This window comes from Neophocaena asiaeorientalis, unplaced genomic scaffold, assembly GCF_003031525.2.
Source record: "Neophocaena asiaeorientalis asiaeorientalis breed wild unplaced genomic scaffold, Neophocaena_asiaeorientalis_V1.1 scaffold606, whole genome shotgun sequence".
Classification (NCBI taxonomy): domain Eukaryota; kingdom Metazoa; phylum Chordata; class Mammalia; order Artiodactyla; family Phocoenidae; genus Neophocaena; species Neophocaena asiaeorientalis.
Genome location: NW_020173687.1, coordinates 280,802 through 303,726, shown reverse-complemented (window position 1 = coordinate 303,726; position 22,925 = coordinate 280,802). Strand labels below are relative to the sequence as shown.

At 55.5% G+C, this 22,925-nt stretch overlaps 2 protein-coding genes across 3 annotated transcripts in view; one reads left to right on the top strand and one right to left on the bottom strand.

Moving 5' to 3' along the window:
- Positions 1-360: 360 nt before the first annotated feature.
- On the top strand, positions 361-16,648 carry DNAJC5 (DnaJ heat shock protein family (Hsp40) member C5). 2 transcript variants are annotated; one of them, XR_003003828.1, is made up of 6 exons: positions 361-1,863; positions 10,344-10,461; positions 11,204-11,417; positions 12,078-12,249; positions 12,333-12,405; positions 12,660-16,648. XR_003003828.1 is itself a non-coding variant. In XM_024750274.1 (5 exons), the coding sequence occupies exons 2-5, from the start codon at positions 10,355-10,357 to the stop codon at positions 12,761-12,763; spliced, it is 597 nt and encodes a 198-aa protein (XP_024606042.1). In that variant the 5' UTR covers positions 361-1,863; positions 10,344-10,354; the 3' UTR covers positions 12,764-16,648. The 2 variants fall into 2 exon arrangements, 1 of the variants encoding a protein (XP_024606042.1); XM_024750274.1 differs by lacking the exon at positions 12,333-12,405.
- Positions 16,649-21,870: 5,222 nt separating this feature from the next.
- The window catches only part of UCKL1 (uridine-cytidine kinase 1 like 1), a 10,594-nt gene continuing 9,539 nt past the window's right edge, over positions 21,871-22,925 (bottom strand). Inside the window, exons 11-13 of the mRNA XM_024750165.1 lie at positions 22,383-22,481; positions 22,169-22,341; positions 21,871-22,084 (exon numbers count right to left, since the gene is read on the bottom strand). Of these exons, the coding sequence (XP_024605933.1) occupies positions 22,005-22,084; positions 22,169-22,341; positions 22,383-22,481 (352 nt within the window). The 3' untranslated portion in view covers positions 21,871-22,004. The remainder of the gene's footprint in view (positions 22,085-22,168; positions 22,342-22,382; positions 22,482-22,925) is intronic.

The following is a 22,925-nucleotide window of genomic DNA, read 5'->3' as shown; positions in this document are numbered from 1 at the left end:
GGATGGGATCATGGTGTTTATTTTATCATGATGCATCATGACTTATATGTGCCATATCTTCCTTTCTGTGTATCAAATATTATATAAAATATTTAAAACAGAACCAAGGGACTTCCCTGGTGGCTCAGTGGATAAGACTCTGCACTCCCAGTGCAGGGGGCCCAGGTTCGCTCCCTGGTCAGGGAACTAGACCCCACATGCGTGCTGCAACTAAGAGCTTGCATGCCACAAATGAGGAGCTCACGTGCTGCAACTAAGGAGCCCGCCTGCTGCAACTAAGACCTGGCGCAACCAAGAAAGGAAGGAAGGAAGGGAGGGAGGGGGATTAAAAAAAAAAACAAAAAAAACACAGAACCAAAATAGCCTTCCTTTTAAGACGTTTTCAAATCTGTTCTTCCAGAGTTGGCATATGATTTTTCCAAAGTTGACATGTGATTTTTTCCTGCAATAGTAGGTTGAATTCAACAGCAACTCTTAATAAACATTCAGTGCATGCTGATTTTACACACGGAGATACAAGAGTCAGAATACACATCTCTTTCCCCTGAAGATGTTTAAGTCTTCTAAGGAGCATAGACGTGCCCTGTGAGCACAGGGATTTTTGTCCGTTTTGTTTATTTTGTTCACTGCTAAATCCCCAGCTTTGAGAGCAGAGTGTGGCACATGGCAGGTGCTTCCTAAACATTTGTTGAACAAATAAACAACACACAGACGTGTGCTCAAGGCTCAGGATAGCTCCATAGAATGTGATGGGCTCTGCTGTACATCCATGGAGCAGGCGCCAGGACTGGCCTTCTCGCACCAGGGATGTCGCTTCACGGTCGGAGGTCTAAGTAGGGCTTCCACGTAGGAGTGGGCAGGACGTTGAGGAGACCCCAGGTGCTCAGGGTTGGCAGCAGTGCCTCTGCCTAAGAGCGAGCTGTCAGGCCGTGAGGCCCAGTGGGCGCAGTGGCAGGAAGAGGCTGGTGTCAGACAGGGTCTGTGTCCAATAGGACCTTGTAAGGCAGGCCCGGGAGCTGGGATTTGATGCTGCAGCCAGTGGGCTGTTGGGGAAGGACCTGAGTGGGGTGGTGACAGGAGTAGAGCTGTGCTTTACAGACTTGTCCTGGCGGCAGTGAGGGAGGACAGACTGCGTATGCTCCAGAAAAGCCTCCCCTTTACTGGACCCCTGCCTCTTGGGGTTGGCGAGCTTTGACTGGTTTGAAGCCCATTTTTCCCTGCTCGTGTGTGGCTTGGCTGCCCCGCAATGTGGAGGAGCCCCAGTACTCTTCCTAGCAGCACCAGGACGCACTACAGACTTGCAGAATGTGCCCATTGTTTGTTTTTAAAGGTATGTGTTACTAAAAATGACGCAGCCTAAAGGTCAGGACCTAACCCTCCTGGGGCCAAGGCTGGGAGCATAGCTGGGATGGCAGTTCCTGAGTTAATAGCAGGTGTAGCTCAGGTAGATGTGGCTGCTCCCCAGGTGCTGACATGGGCCTCGGGGATGCCTTTGAAATTTAATCGAAACGGGTTTAGGAAAAACCAAAATGCTGAGGTGCTACCTCAAATAGCAGACGCGACATTTCCTGGTGGTCCAGTGGTTAGGACTTGGCGCGCTCACTGCTGTGACCCGGGTTCAATCCCTGATCGTGGAACTTAGATCCTGCAAGCCACACAGCGCAGCCAAAAAAATAGAAAACAAAACAAATAACAGGTGCTGGACTCCTGGACTCCTCAGGCAAAGACAAGTCACCAACTCAGCACAGCTGGCCTGTTCCTGGACCTTGAGGCTGGCGGCAGAGGACACCTGGTTTCCCCCGTGACACTCTAGTGGAGCCTCCTCACGGCGTTGAGCTTGGAGCTGTGTGCCTGTGGTGCCAGGTATTGGGGAGATGGGGGAAATCGAGGGAAGCAGAAGACAGGTCACAAGACAATGGGAGAAACCAACTCTGGGGAGGGGAGAGCGCTGACCAGGTGCAAAGGGGATGGTCTTCAGTTTGTCACTTGTGGGACATTATTTTTAGGATGATCTTTTTTCCCGCTTTGGAAAAATGTTTATTTTTTTTAAATCATTAAAGTATACCCGATCACTATAGAAAATTAAGAAGGATAAACAACAAGGTCCTACTGTATAGCACAAGGAACTATATTTGGTATCCTGTGATAAACCGTAATGGAACAGAATATGAAAAAGAATGTATGTATATGTATAGCTGAACCACATTGCTGTACAGCAGGAATTAGCACACTGAAAATCAACTATACTTCAATGAAATAAATTGTAAAAAATAAGATTAGAATAAACCTCAAAAAAAGAAAATGAAGAAAATAAAATGCTAAGACAACTTTTGAAAAAAGTTGATTTTAATGATTTAAAAACCCCACAAAACTCGATTCTTTCTCTCTCCCCTTCACTGTCTTCCACAACCTTTCTGCTTGACAGGAGCCTCCTAGATGTATTTCCCAATATCACACGTGCTAAGAATGAAGTCAGATCTGTCCGTTTGCAGTTCAGGTCACTCTCTTAGTTACAAGACCGTGTCCCAGCTGAGCATGAAACTTCAAAGTGCGTATTTTGGTAGTTTCTAACTAGAATGTTAAACTTTTGAAACGTGTGTGAAAATGATGTAGAACTTTACATTTAATAATTTTTATGCTTGGACAGCATTTATTTCATTTTCTGACTCAAAATTATAAAATACCAGTTTGAATCATGTTCATAGCAGCTGTTTTATTCTTAAAGGGCCAGACGTAAGTATTTTCGGCTACCTGGTGACACAGTCTCTGCTGAGAGCAGCCACAGAATGACAGACAAACGGATGTCTTTCTGTGTCTCCATGAAAGTTGTAAAAACAGGCAGCCTGCCATCACAGAGTAGAGAATTTTATGTTTCATTTGGTTCTCTCGTAGTATCTAATTCATGTTGAGAACAAATCACATTAATTACAACGGCTGCTCTGCTTACTGCAGGTAAACTTGACATACAGTGAAAGGCACAGATCTTAACTGGATTTCAGTGAGTTTGGGTGTGTATACTTGTGAGACCCCTCCTGCATTCAAATTAAGAACATTCTGTCTCCTAGGAGGTCCCCTTACCTCCCTGAAACAGTCGCTTTTCTGGTTTATATCACGACCTTGTTTTTCCTGTTCTTAATGTTTGTATAAATGGAGTCATTTTGTGTTTCTTAGCTTGTTTGCGTAACACATTTGTGCTTGAGATTTATTGATTTCATTGCTGTGTCAGTATGCTAGCCTTCTTTTATTGGTAAGTAGTGTTCTGTATAGAATAGACCAGAAATTGTCAGTCCTTCTGTGGATGACCCTTTGTGGTGTTTGCTTTTCTTAGAGCTTTTCTTAGAGCTCTGTGCTGCCTACTTCACGTAAGGCGTCCATTTCTCCCCCACCCCTGCTTCTCTGTGCGAAGCTGTCCTGTTTGTCTTACTTGCAGCACAGACCGCACAAGCCAAGGTTGATCAGTTCCTGCTTCCAGCAGTCTTGTGTATTTTTTAAAAAGAAAGAGGAAAAGATCATCTGTTACCTCCGTGCTCACCACTTCCAGTGGCCTTCATTCCTTCTAAAGACGCTGGTTTCTACCTGGTGTCATTTCCCCTTGGTCCAGGTAACTCTCATTGGTGTTTCTTGAATTTTAGGTTTTTGTGGTGGGTTCTCTTAGTCTCTGTCGGAAAATGTCTTCATTTCAGCCTTTGTTTCTGAGGGGTGTTTTTTCTGGAAATAGAATTCTGGTTTGACAGGTATTTTATCTGAGCGCGTTCAGGTTGGGTACCACTACCCTCTGGGTGCTGTGATCTCTAACGAGGAGGGGTGGCTCACACGCTCGCTCCTCCGCAACGCGTCCATTTTCTCTTGGTCTCTGGTTTTCAGCAGTGTGACTGCTGGGCCTGGGCGTGATTCTGTCCATATTCATTCCGTCTTCTGCAACCAGGTGATCCTGCAGTGGGCCTCTGCTGCTCCCATCACGGTGTTCTAGGGGAGCTATGCTCACTCTGATTTAGGGTGTCTTCCTGCCCAGCACCCGGCGTGTGTGTAAATGCTTTTGAACCTGTGATCCTGGGGAAGGGTAAACGCCCTTCGAGACAGACGTGTGTCCTGTGAACAGAGTCATCGTCGTTGGAGCCCCAGCAAAGCACATTGAAAGTCGTCTTTATTGCTTGGGTGTAGGGTTGCACTGTCGCTGTGCCGGAATCCCGTACCCGCCAGCGGTGACGGGAGGGGGGTGTCTTCCTCGGGGAAAGTTTGTATCTGATGCAGTCAGCGGGCTCTCCTCATCTCAGTGGAGAAACGCACAAAGTAAGGGATCTCGTTTCTCTGGTCTTTGGTATGAAGATATCATCAGGGTCATTGTTCCGTATCATATGGGAACCTAAGATTCCAGTTGGAAAAACCCTCGGAAGCCGAGCTAGTGGTGCTTAAACCATGATCTAAAGTAAGAAGAGTGACTGACGGGGGACGACAATGAGTACACTTGGATGGTTTACGTCAAAAATGCTATCACCTCGTTCGCAGCTTTTCCAGCAGCTTTTCGGGGTGGGTGCTGTTGCTGTCTGGCCTAATTGCTTCACATTGCAACAAATTTCTTTGGATTTTGCCATCTTGATTGGAAATGCATATTCACAGCATTTCTTGCCCACGTCTTCGTTTTGTATTTGTGCAAAGTTAACTTTGAGGACCGAAAAAGAGTCACAGTAACTAAGCCGGCACTTGCCCACAGCACACAAATGTAAGTGCCTGTTCACGACACCCAGCTTCCCTAAAATAATTCACAAGAGAGCCATTACTTGACCCCTGGGGCAAAGGTTGTGCCTGCTTCTGTAATTAAGTCAGGTTTATGGGTGCACAGTTGTGCCCATTCTTTTAGACATTGTGTGCTTCCGTGCTTCAAAGGCAGAGCTGAGAACTTGGGACATGGAGACTGTCTGTATGGCCCACAAGACTGAAATATTACTGTCTTGCCCTTTACCAAAAAGCTTGCACACCAGCTTCTAGAATAATAATACCTTGACGAATAGCACCAAAGTAAGCCTTGGTGTTAAAGTCTGTGCTGACTTTTACTGTCCCCAGCTTGCTCTTTTCTGGTGGTCCGCAGCTTGCTCTCTCTTCTTGGCTTAGACATAATTAAATTAGGCTTGAGTTGTCCAGACCCATCGCTGTGCTGTCAGTGATTTCATTAAAATATAAGGAAGTTTATTTAGTCCCGCACTCTTCCTGTTTGCGATGTCAGAGAACTCTAATGATTGAAAGTTGGGCTGGAGGGAGTCCACGCGAGGATGTTTGCTGGTTCTCAGGAGAATTTGGCGTTGACTAGACCCTGGTTGGCTGGATCCTCCATTAAGGTCCCTTTGATTGGCTAGTAGCCAGAACAGATCCCCAAATGCACAGCTTGCTCCTGAACTCTGATGAGAAGGGATTCTGTGGGGACTGTTGGAGACTTGCCGGCTGTGAGAGGGAAGTTAGTGCACGGGAATGTGGGCCAGACTCCTGGGGCTAAAGGACCTTGTTGGCCAGGAAGGCTGGGTTCTCAGTACCCGCGACAGTCCGACATGCTAAAGTCGTGTGTCCTGGAAGTGACTTGTGACAGAGCCTCTAGGAGGGCAGACATGCGTCTGGAAGCACAAGAACGACAACTTTGTAGTTTTTATAAAAAAGATACATACATAGATTTATAAAAAGTTCATGCAATGCAGAAAAGGCTATAGAAGAAAATGATTTTAAAAATCAAGCAATAGTATGGGAATAGGTAAAGAAATGGTAGACAACAAAGAACAAGTCTTTTTTTTTGGCGGTGTGTGGGCCTCTCACTGTTGTGGCCTCTCCCATTGCGGAGCACGGGCTCTGGACGCGCAGGCTCAGCAGCCATGGCTCACGGGCCCGGCCGCTCTGCGGCATGTGGGATCTTCCCGGACCAGGGCACGAACCCATGTCCCCTGCATCGGCAGGCGGACTCTCAACCACTGCGCCACCAGGGAAGCCCAGAATAAGTCTTTTAACCTCTACTCCCTGGTTCTTCCCAGAAACCAGATTACCAGATACTTACCTTCCGAAGATACTCACATCGTCTTTTATTTTATTTTTATTACTTTTTAAAATTTATTTATTTATTTATATTTTATTTTTTGGCTGCGTTGGGTCTTTGTTTCTGCGTGCAGGCTTTCTCTAGTTGTGGCAAGCAGGGCTTCTCTTGTGGAGCATGGGCTCTAGGCACGCGGGCTTCAGTAGTTGTGGCATGCGGGCTCAGTAGTTGTGGCGCACAGGCTTAGTTGCTCCGCGGCACGTGGGATCTTCCCAGACCAGGGCTCGAACCCATGTCCCCTGCATTGGCAGGCAGATTCTTAACCACTGCGCCACCAGGGAAGTCCCCACATCGTCTTTTAAATAGAAGCGTTCCAGTTTCCCTCGAATTTGGCACACAGAAGATCACGGTGATACTAATAAAACTGCTGCTCCCTCACCACGGCAGGCCCACCCCCTTAACCAGGGGCGCCCGTGTGCCAGGGGCTGCTGGGGCCGTGGGGCTGCACACACTTGGCCCACCTGTGTGCTGACCCACCGTGGGGGCCAGGAGGTTTGCGCGGTGGGTTTGTAGCTGGAGCTCCTGCCGCCCCTCAGTCAGGATCTTGCATTTCTGTGGGTTTGTCGCCTGACTGCAGACCTGTTGCCCCGGCTTCCATTGTTGATGACTTTCCTCTGGTTCACATCTTCACTGGCTGGATTTTATCACCAAGTCGTTTTTTCTGGAAGCTCTTGGTTCCATACGTTCTTGAATCCACATGAGCATTAACCTGTTCCTCTGTGTGGGGAGAACTTGGCCTGATGGTGTCAGTGTCCAGGCGGAATGTCCCGCGTTGCTCCACCACATTCTGGCACCGAGTCGCGCCACACCTGGTGGGGGAAGGAAAGCTGCCGGGCACTAAGGACTGGGAATGCAGAACCTGCTATTTAATCCCCGGGATTGGGGAGATGTGTTTATTATTGAACAGGTATCGGCCTTTCAAGTTTGGTCATAGTTGCTGGCAGTTCACTGAAACTAAGAAAATTCATTCTGGGACTTCCCTGGTGGCGCAGTGGTTAAGAATCCGCCTGCCAATGCAGGGGACACGGGTTCGAGCCCTGGTCCGGGAAGATCCCACATGCCGCGGAGCAACTAAGCCTGTGCGCTACAACTACTGAGCCCGTGCTCTAGAGCCTGTGCTCTGCGACAAGAGAAGCCACCTCAACGAGAAGCCCGCGCGCTGCAACAAAGAGCAGCCCCCGCTCGTCACAACTAGAGAAAGCCCGCACAGCAACGAAGACCCAACGCAGCCAAAAATAAATAAATGTTTTAAAATATAACAAAATATACAAAGTATTCTTAAAACTCAGCAGTAGAAAACAACAGAAAACAGAAAAGAAAATTCTAAGGTTTTGAAAGTCAGTGATCTGTCTGTACCTATGAACAAGCAGGTGATGAACCACAGTGACTAGCTTACCTAGTAACTAAGCCAGGTGTGTGCTGATTTTTCTTAGGGTGGTTCTGTCCTAGACTAGGAAATGTTGCCCCTTGTTGCGAGAACGTCTGTGATCTCTGGTGTAAGCGGCGCTGGAGAATCATGACTTAGATGCTAAAGTTCCACAGGGAATTCTTTTTAGTCAAATTAAGTAGCTGACTGCCTCTAGACATCTCAGGTAATCATATGGTTCTATAAGCAGATACAACAGTATTCATTGATATTTTCCTGTGGATGGGCTCTGAAAGCGCTATTTAGTAGGCACTGAGTAACTGAGAATACAAAATAATTTGTCAGAGTTGTATTTTCCATAACAGTACCTAAGGACCAAAAAAATTACTTAGCCAAGTAGTAATTAAACTCGACGAAGTCATGGTACTTCCGTTGTGGAGTAAATGGACGAAATTCCTAGTAATGGAGACTTGACGAGAATATGTTCCGTCATCAACATCACTGAGGGTCCCTGGGCTCTGTGCAGCCCTGCCATGGGGCGGGGGGTAGGGGGTGGTCCTTGTGTCCATCCAGGTGAGGAGGGAGGCTCCAAGCACTGCAGCGACTTGGCCACGCCAAGCAGCTGGGAGCTGTCAGAACTGGGCTTACGAGTCCTCACACCCTGATTCCAAAGCCCACCATCTCTGGGATTGAAGTGAGGCGTGTTTAATTTCCTGCCCTCAGCTGTACACCACCGTCTCTTATGCTTCGTGCCAAGGTGGCTGACCTGGTGTCCCTCAGCCAGGAGGCCGCACCCTGCGGTTTGGGTTCAGGTCCTGACTTCACCTCTCTGTGTATGTGTCTCTCTGTCTATGACATAACCGTCGGAGTGCCTGCGTCGTGAGGCTACAGGGGGCCAGGGCAGCCCAGCCCCTGCAGAACCTAGTCTGGAGGGAGTTCCCGTGTGTGTCCTGTGTTGTGATCAGAAGTGACCATGCCACCTGCAGGAGGGGGCACGCCTGGGCCACTCCCCCGCAGGCCGGGACACCCCTACTCCTCTTGTCACATCTTTTCCTGTTTCTTGATTTCTTTCCACATTTTGTTGAAACACTCCTCAGATCATTGTCTCATTGAAGATGCGCGAGCAGTACTTTTCCCAGACTCTTGCGTTTATACGTTCTTCTGACTTTACACTTTGTTGATAGTGGAATCCTAAGGTGAAACTCCTTTCTTCTTAGAATTCGAAACATGTTTTGTTTGGGGAAGTTCTTAGCGCCCAGGATGCAGAAGTATGGCCTTGGTGCTCTACCTGGTGGGGCCCCAGTTTGCACACTTGTGTTTTCTTTCAGCTCTAGTTTTGTTTTCAATTGACTATTTTTTCTCAGTTGTCTGTATTCTTTGCCTTTCAAATTCCTGCCTGGCAGATTTTCTCATTTTCTGTTTTCTCTGTGCTGGTTCTGTTCAGACGCTACCTAAATTGTGCCTTCTCTGTGCTCTGGCCTTCAGCCGTTTCAGGCATATCGTTGTACCCGTCTGCTTCGTTGACAACTTCACTGCTCAGATAGTGATTTCCAGAGACTGTCTTATCCTTCTGTGCCCCTTTTTCTTCACAGCTTAGTGTAATCTCAGTCTCTGAGGACAGCAGAACTATTGTTTAAGGCAGTTTTAGGTTTACACAGAAATTGAGGAGAATGTACAGAGAGTTCCCTTATACTCCCTGCCCGCCCCAGTCTTACAGTTTATTAGCATTGGTGTGGTACATTGTTTTGAGTGATGCTCCAACATTGATACAGAGAAACTCAAGTCTGTAGTTTACATCAGGGCTCACTCTGGGTGTTGCACATTCTGTGGGGTTTTTCAAACGTATAATGACATGTATCTGCAGTTGTAGTATCAGAATAGTTTCACTGCCCTAAAAATCCTCTGTGCTCTGCCTGTTCATCCCTCCCGCTCCCAACCTCTGGCAAACACTGATCTTTTTACTGTCTCCATAGTTTTGTCTTTTCCAGAATGTCAGAGTTGGAATCATACAGTCTGTAGCTTTTTCAGATTGGCTTCTTTCACTTAAATGCATTTAAGGTTCTTCCATGTCTTTTCATGGAAAACACAAGTTTGCTGAATAACGTTCCACTGTCCGGGTGCACCACAGTTTACTTATCCGTCACCTGCTGAAGGACATCCTGGTTGCTTCTGAGTTTTGGCAACTATGAATATATCAACTTATTTTTAAGTAGTAGTGTAATCACGTACAGATTATTAGATCAGTAATGAGTTTAGAAATTATGTCCGTCCTCTTTTCTTTGAACTGCATGTTATTTAGAAGTGTATCGTTTGATATTTAAACACCTGAGGTTTTCATAGATATTTTCCTTTTGGGTCTCTAATCTGTTAGGGTTGGGGACATACTGTGTATGATTTCAGTCCACTTAAATTTGTTAAAACTTGTTTTATGGCCCATCATGTGGTACGTCTTGGTGATTTTTAAAGTGTGAGTTCTGTGGATGTGGGTGTCATAGAGGTGATCGGGTCATGGTGGTTGATAGCGTTCTTTAGGTTGTCGGTATTTTTCCTGATTGTGTGTGTGTGTCCTGTCAGTCTCTGAGAGGGGTGTTAAGATCTGTGTGACTGTGAACTTGTCTGCTTCTCCCCTTATCTCAGTCAGCGCTTGCTTCGTGTATTTTGAGGCTCTGTTTTTAAAGTGTCTCTCGCAGACAGTGTCTAGTTGGGTCTTGCATTTTTTTTATCCATTTTGACAAATCTCTTCCTCTTAATGGAGTTTTTAGTCTGTAGAGATTCATTTTCATTTTCCCTTCAGCTTTCTAGCTTTGCCTCCTTACGTCTTTATTTAGAGGTTGCCCAAGGGATTACAAAACACACACTTAAATTTTATCTGTAGCTGTTGATGTCTCCTCTGCGTTCTCCTTGTAGACTAGGCTGCCATGGCAGACCAGAGACAGCGCTCCCTCTCTACCTCTGGGGAATCCCTGTACCACGTTCTGGGGCTGGACAAGAATGCAACCTCGGATGACATTAAGAAGTCCTACCGGTAAGAGGCCTGGGCCCGGGGGGCGGGCCGCTCCCGCCCCTCCTGTCTTTTATCTGCGCGTGTTTCCCCGGCCTACTCGGGGTTTCACCGGTAGCCCTTCCACTGCATCTTTGTGTGTGTAGTGTGTCCCCGTATAGCTTACGATTATCACCTTAATGTTTTCTTGGCAACAAAAACAAAGCAATAGCAGTGTGTGGGTCATGCACACTCCCTACCCTGGAGCAGACGGCTCGTGGGGGCAGGCCTGGATGTGCTGAGCTGTGGTGGCAGGGTCTCCACCCCCCGGGGGAGCCTTCCCACATGGCTGAGCTTGCCCTTCCCCTGCGGTGTCCCTGAGCAGCTGCCAGAGACAGACACTGTCGTTGGTGCAGACAGTTGACACAGTCGTCTGTGTTCTCAGCTTATCTCCTCATCAGTACAATAAAATTCCTGTGCTGCGCGCTCCTTGCCTGTCCCTCCATTTGGCAAATGTACAGTCAGGACTCTAGAGGGCAGCAGCGGGGTTGGCAGTTCTTGGGAGTGCCCGCAGGTCAGCTCTCACCCGAGCACTTGCTGCTCTGTGGATGGTTCAGACGGGAGGTTTGCCCTGAGACAATTGCAGAGATTTCTGTTGAGCCTGGCATTCTCTAGTTCTGTGGCCGGCTGGAAAGGGAGGTGGTGACGGGTAAACGTTCCTCTGCTGGCCCTCCATCCCGGTGGATGAGCGTGAGACGTGAGACCAACAGATGGTTTTGGTTTGCAGGAAGCTGGCCTTGAAATATCACCCTGACAAGAACCCAGATAACCCAGAGGCCGCAGACAAGTTTAAGGAGATCAACAACGCCCACGCCATCCTGACGGACTCCACGAAAAGAAACATCTACGACAAGTACGGCTCGCTGGGGCTCTACGTGGCCGAGCAGTTTGGGGAGGAGAACGTGAACACCTACTTCGTGCTCTCCAGCTGGTGGGCCAAGGTGAGGGCGCAGCTCCCACTCTCGCATCCCGCCAGGTGGATCTTGGCACGTGGCGGGCTCCTCGTCCCCGTAGATACGGGCAAAGGCCCGGTCCCAGCAGATTGTAGCTGGCCTGTGGCCTGCCTGCGTCCAGCCCGCGCGCACAGAGCGAGGTCTGTGCCGAGCGGTGACGTCCACGGCATTTTCTTTCGTGAGTCACTGTGGTAGAAATAGGAAATGAACTTTTTCATCACTTGGTGGATAGATTTATTTTTGTGATTAGGGAAAACTTGTTAGAGATATCTAGCTTGAGAAACTTCTGAAAGAAATATTATTGTTTCATATTGTAACATTAGCTGGTTTCCTGATTCTATCCAAAGCATCTGTCGTGTGAGGCCCGAGGGTGTGGCTCACTGCAGGGCGCTGAGCTGTCGGAAGCCGGTCCCGCAGCGGCCAGTCAGCCCTCCTCCCCTCTCAGGAGTTACCCTTCTTTACGCAGCTGGTCTCCTTCCTGCCCTCCTGTCCCCGTGCTCAGTGCTTTCCTTATTCTCCTTGATCTGGAAAAGAGTCCACTGCTGGTGTGAGGACCCCTGCGTGACTCTGGCGGGGGTCGGGGGCGGGCGCAGGGTGAGAGCTGCTGCGTCCCGGCCTCGCCGCACAGCCGCGTCCCCTTGCCCGCAGGCCCTGTTTGTGTTCTGCGGGCTCCTCACCTGCTGCTACTGCTGCTGCTGCCTCTGCTGCTGCTTCAACTGCTGCTGCGGGAAGTGCAAGCCCAAGGCGCCGGAGGGCGAGGAGACCGAGTTCTACGTGTCCCCCGAGGACCTGGAAGCGCAGCTGCAGTCCGACGAGAGGGGTGAGTGAGCCCGCCGCCCGGGGCGCGCGTGAGGGGCGGGGCCGGAGCGGGCCCTGAACGTGTCGCCCTGTCTCGTCAAACAGGAGGGCACTGACACTGTGCGGGAGTGTTTGTGGTGGCGGCGGGACGGTTGAGGTGTGAACGTGGACGCCGGAGGTAAAGCAGGCGCGGAGGGCTGTCCCCACCGCGGACTGTGGTAGCTGCGTAGGCGGGGAGGGCCGAGGGCCGAGGCCGCTGACGAAGGTCGTGTGGGGCGGAGGTCCTGGCAGCCTCGCCCCGCCCTGGGCGCTCGTCTTACGACCTCCGACCCCGGTCGAGCCACCAGGTGGCCGAGCGTGTCGCCCGGAGACGGTGTCGGGGGCCGAGAGGCCCACCGGCCCGACCTGAGGCCGCGCGTCGCTTGCTTTCAGAGGCCGCAGACACGCCGATCGTCGTCCAGCCGGCGTCCGCCACGGAGACCACCCAGCTCACAGCCGACTCCCACCCCAGCTATCACACCGATGGGTTCAACTAAATTCAGGAGAAGCTGTGATTCGAGGGTCAGTCAGCGCCCAGCCACTCGACCTTAGAATCATGGACTGTAGTCCCAGAGGTGGGGCGGGAGCCGCCCTGGCCCCGAGAGGGCAGCGCCAGCCCGCCTCTGTGCCCGCCCACCCGCCGATCCCCGACACACGAAGTGCGTAGCATGCAGTGTTTAAAGCAGTTCAGCTACGGTCTTCTTCCTCTGTTGTTTCCTTTTTTAATAGCATGTGCAGGGTTACGTTCCATGTCTGTCTGTATTGTGAGCGTGTTGCGGCCAGGCCGTATTCCCCGGACGTGGGGCCGCCTCAGGGCTCTCGGGCAGGTCGACGCAGCGGTTGGACGGCCCGTGTGGTCCCTCGCGGTCAGGCGGGCTCGGGCTCCGTTCCCTGTGCCCATGGGGGCCTGAGGCAGGTGCTGTCTGGCTGGAGCCGTGGGGTCTGTTCCCTGCCCCTTGCCTGCCAACCATGTGGCCACAGGCAGGGCCTCCGGACTCACCTGCCAGGAAGGAGCTGGGCCCACTCTCCCAGCGCCGGGCCGTTTCTGTGGCTTCGTACCAGGGACAGTCTGTGCGGGACCCGTTCACCTCGTCTGCTTAGCCTGTAGCAGTTGTTTCTCACGTCTGACCTGAGGCCCCCGTGCTTCGAGTGCGTTCCCTCCCGGGGTGGGGACGTTCCCACACGTCCCCAGGCCATGAGCTGGATGGAAGGGGCCCCTTCCGCAGCCTCCACTCTCCCCTTCCCTGCATCGTCCTCCACATTCCTTCAGGCCCACCTGGCCTCTTGGTAATGCTCTTTGAATCTCTAAGAACCACAGATGGCAGCAGCGGCCCAATTAGTGGTGGTCAGTGGGGCTGGGAGTCCAGGCTGCCCGTGGCGAGCGGGCTGCACAGCCCTCCCCTCTGTGCTTCCCAGAGCTCTCACCCCCCCGCTTTCCTCCGACTGCTCCCTTTGGCTGTCGTTGATGGTTTGGGCAGAGCTAGAGATGTCGGGCTCACGGAGAAAGGACCAGCTGGACCAAAGGCACTCTCAGGGCAGAGGGTTGGGTCCCCAAGTGGCCCTGGTGCCCTTGGGCTCGTTAGCCCGCAGCCAGACCACAGAAGCCCCGCTCACCTCTGTCCATGCACCGTCTGTGGGCTGTTGGAAGCCAGTCTGTCTTGTCCGCGTCCAGACCTGTGGGTGGCCCCTGCTCTGAGGACTTGGAGACGTGGCTGTGCTGGGCCTGTGCCAGACCAGCACCTGCCCCGGGACCTGCGTGGCCCAGGTGGGTCTGGCTTCCCATCATGCACCTCGCGACTGCTGGGCTCCTCCGAATGTCCCGTAGGGAAGGCCGTGGGGCAGGGGCTGCACGCAAGGAGGTCAGACGCACCAGGACACCTTCCCGAGCCACTGACTACCACCACCCCACCCCAGCCCCGCCCAGGCCCCGGCTTGCCCACTGCCCTCACGGTGCTGTGTGGGGTGAGCGTCCGGCTCTGCAGGCACCAGGTCCGTGGGCACTTGTGGGTTCCGTTTTGTTTGGGGTTTTGCCCTTGAAAACAATCACGAAGACGGTCAGCAAGAGGGGAGGTCTGCGCTGATGTTAAATGAGGAATAATCTGCTGAGATCCGGCCTCTCAGAAGGACAAGAAATCCGTTGTTTGACCTGCCCTGGAGCAGGGAGGAGGCCAGACACTAGGACAGTCTTAGGTGCCAATTCCAGGCCAGCAAGAATTCAGCCTGAGAGCAGGCCCTAGTCGGCCTTCCTGACGTTTCTGGAAATAACTTTAGGAAATGAGTTGTTTTTCCCTAGAGCGGCCAAGCACGACGTTCAGAGGTTGGGCTTCAGGTAGGCAGCCGCCTTCCATGGTGACTGTGTCATTGCTTCGTGGGCAGAAAACGAGGCGCGTCGCGCAGGTCAGGGCGGGTCTCTGCCGGGTGTCCTTCGGTTCCCGAATCTTTCTGATCGTCCACTAGAGATGTGGTGCTCCCCTGGAGGCCAGGGGGGCAGGTCCGGAGGTTTGTTGAACCCAGTCTCCTGTAGAATTTGTAAAAACTAAATAAATCGTGACGGTGATGAGAACAACCCTCAAGGCAAAGCTGATGACTCCGCGAGGGCTGGGCACCCCGGGGCCAGGCGCAGGGCCTGGACCACGCCCCCGCACCTGGCCCTGCCCCCGACACACGTCCACTTTGTTGACTTGGAGGCAGAAACCCGTTCAAAGACTTCCCTGTCTGTGCTTTCAGGCCCTCCCCCTGACTGAAGACCTAGGTCCCTGGTTGCATTTCCCTTTTCCTTGTGTGGCCCATCTGCTTCCCTGGTGAGCGGGGTGTTGTGTCTGGAGGGCCCCCTGTTCACGTGCGCGGAGGGGACAACCCTCTCCTGCTGTGGTGGGAACAGGAGCGCCTCGGCCCTCGCTCCAGGGCCGCCGAGGCCAGTGCCAGGTGCCCTGAGGCTCTGACAGCACTGCCTGCCCGTGGCCTGCCGGGAGCGTGGGAGAGGCTGCAGGGTGCAGACGGGAGCTGCCGCGCGTACATTTCTGTTTTCACTTGGTGACGTGGTCTCTTGTCCTTTCTGGGCGTTTTTCTGTTTTCAACCTGCTGTAGACGTTACTGCTCGTGCGTGAGCTTTCCTACTTCTCCGACGAGTCGAGCAGCCAGCACCGCTGGGGCCCCTTAGGCGTGCTGTGTCCACAGGGCTCCTGCTTGGGGAGGGGCCCTGCCGGGACCATCTGGCGTATTCTAACCACGGGCGGTCTGTTCCAGGGGAGCTTGTGCAGCGCCCGCTGGGGAGACGGGCAGCCTCCGTGGCACCTGGTGTGAGACCACCTGTGAGGGGGGCGGGCACCGGCTCGTGGGCTCTCCCTGGAGGGGCCCGGTCCGTTCTTCCCTGGCTCTCAGCACATCCTGCCAGGGGGACAGCGCGGGGGGCGGCGGTGGTGGTGAGGGGCGTGAAACAGTGACTGATGTCACTCCTTTCCCAGCGTTCTGAGCTGTGAGCCCGTGTGACACAGGACTCGCCTGTTTTGCTATTTTGGTTGTGATTCCTTCTCCTGTGGAATTGGCAAAAGCTACATTTTTGCTGTCCTTTCAAGCACGGTTGGCGTCGTCTCTGCTGTAGGTGTGGGCAGTGTGTGTACATATGTGTATATGTATATATCACCCAGCGGCGTGAGTGCCGCCGTCCGGGGCAAAGCGACAGTACAATAAAAGTGGCTCCCAAACAGCCTCTGGTTTCTTGACGAGTCGGGGCAGGAGCAGGGGGTCTGGGCGAGCTCCTCTGCCAGGTGCACAGAAGGAAACAGCGGCCCTGTTGTGTCCCTGGAATCAGTGTGGACGGCAGGCCGGGCACCCGAGCGCTGCCAGTGTCGGCTCCTCCAGGGTAGGCTGCAGGGCTGCCAAGGTCACACCCATACCTGGGGGCTCACCTGACCCAGAGGTGAGCGGCTGGAAACCCCTCCCTCCCCTGAAACATTAAAACCAATTTTCTAAGCATCAGATACAATCAGTGACAAAGCCACGTTCAAAGAGGTCTCTGTTCTGACCCCAGATCCACCCTGGAGGGTCCCCGGGGAGGAAGCGGCCGGGCCTGGGGTCCTGTGGGCAGCAGCTTTTGGTGATTTTTGTCTCCCTGGAAATAAGGGTGTTTCAGGGTGGGCGAGGGGAGCAGTTTACACTGAAACATGTATGCGTCATGGTTAGAAGCTAAATGCAGGCGCGTGGACCGCGATCGTCCGTGTGCTGCTGTGTCCTGCTGCTGGGACCGACCTCCGCCCTGAGCCCACGCACACACCTGGGGCTGGGCTGGAGGGTCACGGTGGTTTCCCATGGTGATGGTCTCTTATGTCTGAATGTTGACCTATAATAAAGATAACTTGTAAAAAATAAATGTTTTCACTGCAGACTGGGTGTGTGTTTTATTTAATGATCCCTGCAGAATCCTGCTTTAGGGGAGTCTTGCACTCTGGGGGCAGCTGACCTCGGCGGCCCTCCTGAGTCCTCTGGGGGCTGGGACCTCACTACCACCTGCCTGGTCTGAGTGTGGACAGACTCCCCTCCATTTTCTAAATACCACGACTGGGGTGAAGGAAGGAATGTTTGAGCTGGGAGAGCCACACGCCAAGGGCAGCTTGGACTGTGGGTCCTGGAGCCCTCCTGGGACACGGCCAGCAAGCCAGTGGCCAACAACCACTGGTCCCACTGTCCCCTCCTATCCACCCAGCTGACCGTCCCACCACCTCAGCCTCTGGGAACCATCCCTGCCGCCCTCAGACAGCGGCCCCTCCATCCTGCTGCTCGTGAGCAGCTGTCTGGCCGGGTGAGCGGGGCTGCAGCTCTCCAGGAGAGCAGGCCAGTCCTGGGCCTGTCCTCAGCTGGCAGCACGAAGTCAGGAAGGGGCTACCGCAGAGGGCACCTGGCCAGCTCCTCCGCCCCTTGGGCAGCCCCGCCCACGTCCAGCTCCTATCCCTCTGCCTGCTCCACGCAGGGCATCAGCGTGCAGTATGCTCGGGTCCTCACGCCTGGACACCGCTGCCCCGTCTTCCTGGGTTGTCTCCAAGCTGCTGGTGACCCGGCCCTGCCCTCTGGCATCTCCCAGGCAGGGTCCGTCGTCCTACCTGGCCCCCAGGGAGTTCTGAGATTTACCTCCCCCCCCATCACCTGGATGGCAGGGAGAGAGGAGCAGGGGACAGCCTGAGCACCACCACGGCCCCCCTGGACGTGGTGCAGGCAGGTGCCTTTGTGCCTGTCTCCCGCCCGAGACAAGCATCCACTCTTGGGCTCTGGCAGGAGGCGCCATCTCTGCCTCAGGGCGTGTATGTCCGTGGGGGTTCACGTCCACCACGTGTGCCCTTCTGTACACATCGGGGTGCTCAGGCCCCGAGGACCCTGGCGTTCGGTGGGCGAGGCCACCCTAACCCAGGAGGCGCAGGGGTCTGACTACCTTGCACTGCAGGGCTGTAGCGAGCAGGTGCCTCCAGAAACACCAGGCCTGGCTGCAGGCGCCGCCTCCCACACCCCGGGGGGCGCTGGTCCCTCGTGCTTGTGCCCCCCTCGGGTGGGGTGCTGGGTCTTCCTTCTGTGTCCTTGCCCTTAGCGAAGGGCCTGGTGGAAATGATTTGAAAAAATCTAAACAGCCTAAAAATACTAAGAATTGTGTAACAAACACCTTGAAACTCTTTATTCGTACGTAACAAATACGAAGTAATTTAGGTTTCCCACAAAAGAAAACGTGACAGTGAAGACCCATTTGTACCTCTCTCCCAGGCCCAGAGGTGGCCCACTAGGCACTTCAGCTCACTTCTGTTTGTGGTTTTAAACCCTGCCTACCAGTCTCAGCATCCATAAATAACACGTACCACTGATTTCTAAGATTTCATAAATTGTACAGCACTAAATCACTGTGAGTGTCCGTTTAGTGCAGGGTTTTTTTTTTCTCAATCCACGTGGCTACATCTAGGTCTAGTTAATTTCTGTACAGGACATATCATATGAATTAAAAACACGAGTGGTTGGTGGTCTTGTTCATTGAGGATACAGGTGGGTTTTAGTTCCTGGCCGGTGAAGCAGAGCTGCACTGCCCTCGCTGGGGACCATCGCTGGGCAGGCGTCTGGAAGCCCTCCCTTGACTGGTGGCCCCAAAATGCCCTGCACATCCACAGAGAGGAAGGCCCCCTTCCCGTCTCCCTGCCAGCCTTGTCGTCCTCACACGTTTTTCCTTATTTTCAGTATTTTCTGTCTGGGACACGGATAGAAATAGGACGTGATAACGTGACACCAACCCTTAATGATGCGCATTCAGGGTGGTGGGCAGCGGGACCTCCGCCCCTACTGGCCCTGGTTTAGGGGGACCGAGGGCCGCGGGCGTGGCTGAATGGCACTTCGGAAAGACTCCGAAGTCCCCCCAGTGCCCCCTGCCCTCCCGTGCCCAGTTCCAGGACCCTGGCTGAAGCTCCTGGCTGAAGTCGGGGTCGTCGGGGTCGCAGCGTGCGGGCAGGGTCCTGGGGGGACCTCCCGCCCCCCTTCCCCGCCCCACTCGCAGCACCACAAGGCAGCCCCGCCCGTGGGTGCGCGGGGCGTGGCCACGAGGAGGGGCGGGGGTCCGGCGCGCCTGGCGTCACCTGCCCGAGGGGAGAAGAGTCTCCCAGGTCGGGCTCCGGGCCCGAGGACGCCGTGTGGCCCGTCCCGGCGGGAGGAACCTATCGCTGTGGGGCGGCCCCTGCCCCTGGCGCGCCGGGCCGCCCACCCGCTCCAAGTACCGGGGACTCGGCTCCCTCTGGCCTCAGGGAGACCCCCCCTGCTCGGACTCCCCAGAACTCCGGGGGCGTCCCGAGGCAGCACCCGCGGCGCCCGAGACCGCGGCTCTCTCCAGCCCTGTCCACTCGGCCCTGGCACCTTTCCTTCCGGGCGCGTGGCCCCCAGCAGCCCTGGGCCGGGACACTCCGCTCGCGCTGGGACTGGGGGCGGGGGGGCGTGGTGGCGGTTGGGGAGGGTCCAAGCCAGCGCCAGTCCCACCCCCAGACATGTGACGCCGGGGCGGTTCTCGGGCCCCTCAGTGGACAGCCGATCGGTGACCAGGGGCGCCGAGGGCCCCGCGCGGGGAGTTAGGCCAGCCCGCCCACCCGGCAGTGCGGTCACCCCAGCGGATGTGTCGCTGCTGATATCGCCATAGCTCCCATCCCGGGGTCACAGACCTGGGTCCCCATGAACCCCGTGCTAGCTGCCCTTTTCTTACCCTTCTAACCCAAGCACAGCTAAAACCCACCTGCTGCCCCTGCCCTGTTCCTTCACATCTGAATCCACGGGCCCCTCCTTTCCTGCTACCCACAAGCCCTCAGCTTGACCTCAGAGAGCCTGGAAGTCTCCTAGCTGCCCGCAGCATCTCTGGCTGCGTCGTGCCCCGGCTCTGGCCCAGGAACCTGTACAGGTGCCCCTTCCTCGGACTCACCCTGGAGCACTTAGGGCTGCGTCGGGGGGGGGCCCAGGATACAGGCATCTTGTGGGTGCGTTCTGATGCCAGGTGGCCTATCGGTGACACCGTGACGGGCGGTGTCCTTGCCCAGGTGGTACCGACCCGCCAGATCCTCCTGCCGACTGGCCCAAGTGCACGTGCCCCTCGCCCCGTGGCAGCTGCTGCTGGGGAGGGGGCGGCACCTCGCGGGCTGACGAACCTGAGATTGCCCCTGGATGCTCACCATTCTCAGGTTGGACAGTCCTGGAGGCACTGCCCAGGCGGCTGATGGGTCCTCAGCAGGCACGTTGCTCCTCTGGGCTCCTCACCCTGTGTCCCAGGAACTTCTGGACAAGTGAGGGAGGGACTCCGGGTCTGCCTCCCGCCCCGTCCTGGCCCGGGCTCTGAGGCTGCAGGCTGCAGCTCTACCCTCAGCTTCTTCCTGCTACCCGCCAACCCCTCGGCCTCTGTTGGGCCCACAGGAGCCCAGGTGCCCGGAAGGCAACACCAGGGGCTGCTAAGCAGTCCCAGCTGCCACACAGCCTGAGAGGTTTTCCCTGGGGGTGGGCTCCTGCGGCCCCGAAGGGCACCACCCAAGGTTTCTTCCCAAACGCGAAGCCCCCGATGTTTCCAGCGGCTGTGCCGAGCCCTGTCCCCGGGACAGCCTTGGACCTTGGATCCTGGTCCTGTTTCTGGCACCAGGAGGGGCTGGAGGGATTGCCCCTTCCTCCCATTGGCACCCCGAAGACCCTCTGTCAGGGCTGTTTGGAAGGTGACCCACTTCTACCACCCCTTGGGGTCCTGGCAGGAAGTGGCCCAAGAGCTCCCCTACCTCGTCTGTCTCTGATGAGGAACCGCAGCCTGCGCAGGCAGGGCTCGGCCCTAGGCCACCGCCGACCCTCGAGAAGCGGAAGGAAGCCGTCCCACCGCCCGAGGCTGGTGGCTGAGTGAGGTGGGGGCCCTGAGCTGCATCACGCCCACGTGTGTGTCTGGGGCCATGTGGCCATCTGCACATGCATGAGCACATGTGGGTCTGATTTCTTCCGTGGGAGCTGCTCATCCTCTAGCTGGACTCGGGGCCCCTCCCGGGACGACCTAGCTCTTGCCCAGCTCATCAACAACGGTTTGCCCCACTGCTCACCTGGGAAGAGCTGGCCAGACAGACGGGCGTCGGCCGCATCACAGCGCCTGAGCAGGGCCAGGCCTGCTGCGGGCTCCAGGCACAGAGCGCAGGATGAACGAATCAACCAACCAACCAACCAACCAACGAATGGGGCCCTGGAGATATGGGGGAGGGTCCACTCACCCTGCTGACCTCGGGGCTGTGTCGCTCCTCTACCCTGGCGCCTGGCCACCTCTGGACAAGCTCCCGCCTTTATCTGCTGCCCTTGGCCTGGTCCCCACCCAGGGACTTCCTGTCCCCGCCCCATGACAAGCTTTTCCATGACATGGCCTTTGTGAGGTGAGGGGAAACCGGGGAGACCAGGAGGGCAGGAAAGGGCAAGAGCCAGGCCAGGAGGCGGAGGACGGGTGGGGGATGCTTCTGAGAGCTCACGTGCAGCAGCCGCGAATCAATCGGCATCAGGCTGTGGGGCCAGGCAGGCAGCACCCTCGCCGGTGCCCTTGCCCGGGAGCGGCGAAGGCAGGGCGGGATGTGGTTTCTGACCCTGAGCGGTGTGGCCGGCTCAGTGAGGCGCCGGCCACATCCCCTGCAAGCGGGGTTCCTGCGAGGCCAGGGCCGGTTCCTCACTCCCTCCTCCAGCCCCGCCCACACCCGTTTCCGCCCCGCCCCCGCCGCGGACAAACACGTGCTGCGGGAGGGAAGTGGCTGTGGAGGCTGTTGACATCTTGTAAGACCCAGAGCCCCAGGCCCAGGCCAGGTGGCCACCAAGGGGCCAGTCTAGCAGGGCCAGGAGCTGCAGGCCCAGCTCTGTCCTCTCCTAAATCTGCACTGACCCTGGACGGTGAGAAAAGCCAAGTGCAAGACCAGAAGCCCCTGTCCTGCTGCGGGGAAGGCGGGGGCCCAACCAGGACCCAGCGGAGGCCAGGCTCCTCAGTCCCTCTCTCTCCACGGTGGCCTCACCGCTTGGGGGCTGGGGCAGCCCTGGGGGCCACTCCCCAAGCCCAGGGCCCAGGCAGGACACCACTCCCGCACCCCAGCTAACCAGTCACAGCTTAATTTTCAAGTTTTATTTTACAAAATGTTTAGACAAGGTACACCGGTAACACGTTTTTTAATTAAAATAAGTTAACATCTCTACCCTGTAAGCCCCCGGGGAAGCAGGAGGGGTTGGGGGTGGGGAGGGCGGCTACCCCGCGGAGCCCCCTTCCTCCTCATCGCTGCCATCGGGGACGGCGTCCGTCCCGAAGTAGCGGTCGCCGAAGTTCCCTGGGGGAAGAAGCAGGTCCTTGTGGTGGGGGCTCAGGCCCACCTGCCCCCCCAGCTGTCACTGACAGGGCCGGACAGCCTCACCTATGCCGGGGATGATGCGGAAGAGATCGTTGACGCGCTTGTCCACCGCCGTGGTGATGATTCTCACGCGCGGGAAGGCATAGGCCACCGAGTGGACGCCCATCTCCGCCATGAGCAGCGACAGCAGGAAGATCTTGTCCTCGGGCACGTCGTGGTCCTGCGCGGCGAGGGCGTGAGCTGGTCCGCCAGGCCGGGGGAGTGGGACGGGCCTCACCTGATGATGGTGTGCATGCCCCGCACCTGCGGCGTGCTCTTGAGGACGCTCAGCGTCCGGGGCAGGGGGTGGCACTGGTGCGCTGAGGCCAGCGCGGCCCTGGGGACACAAAGCGACTGGGGACTCAAGAAGGGGCATCTTCCCGCAGAGCCCCATCCTCCCGCCGCAGACTATAGGGGGCAGTCGTGGTGGGCACGGTGGGTGTGCAGGGTGGAGGCCACCCTCCCAGTGGCTGATCTGGAGGGAGGGCCCCATCCCGAGATGCCCTCCGCCGTACAGCCAGGCAGTGGTTAAGAGACACGGTGGAAGGCAGAGCAGCTGACCGTTAGGCAGGAAGCAGGGGCTGCGGTGCGAGCCTCCCTTCCCGCTCCAGGTCCCCTCCCCGTTCAGGACCTGGCAGTGGGAGGGCGAGGCCTCACACGTGCAGATGAATCTTAGCCCCCAAGCCGGGCATCTGGACCCCAACCTCAGGACACCTCTCCCTGGGTAAACAGCTGAGCTTTGGGGCCAAGCCCCGCCTAAGGCTTCCCCCCAGGTGATGTG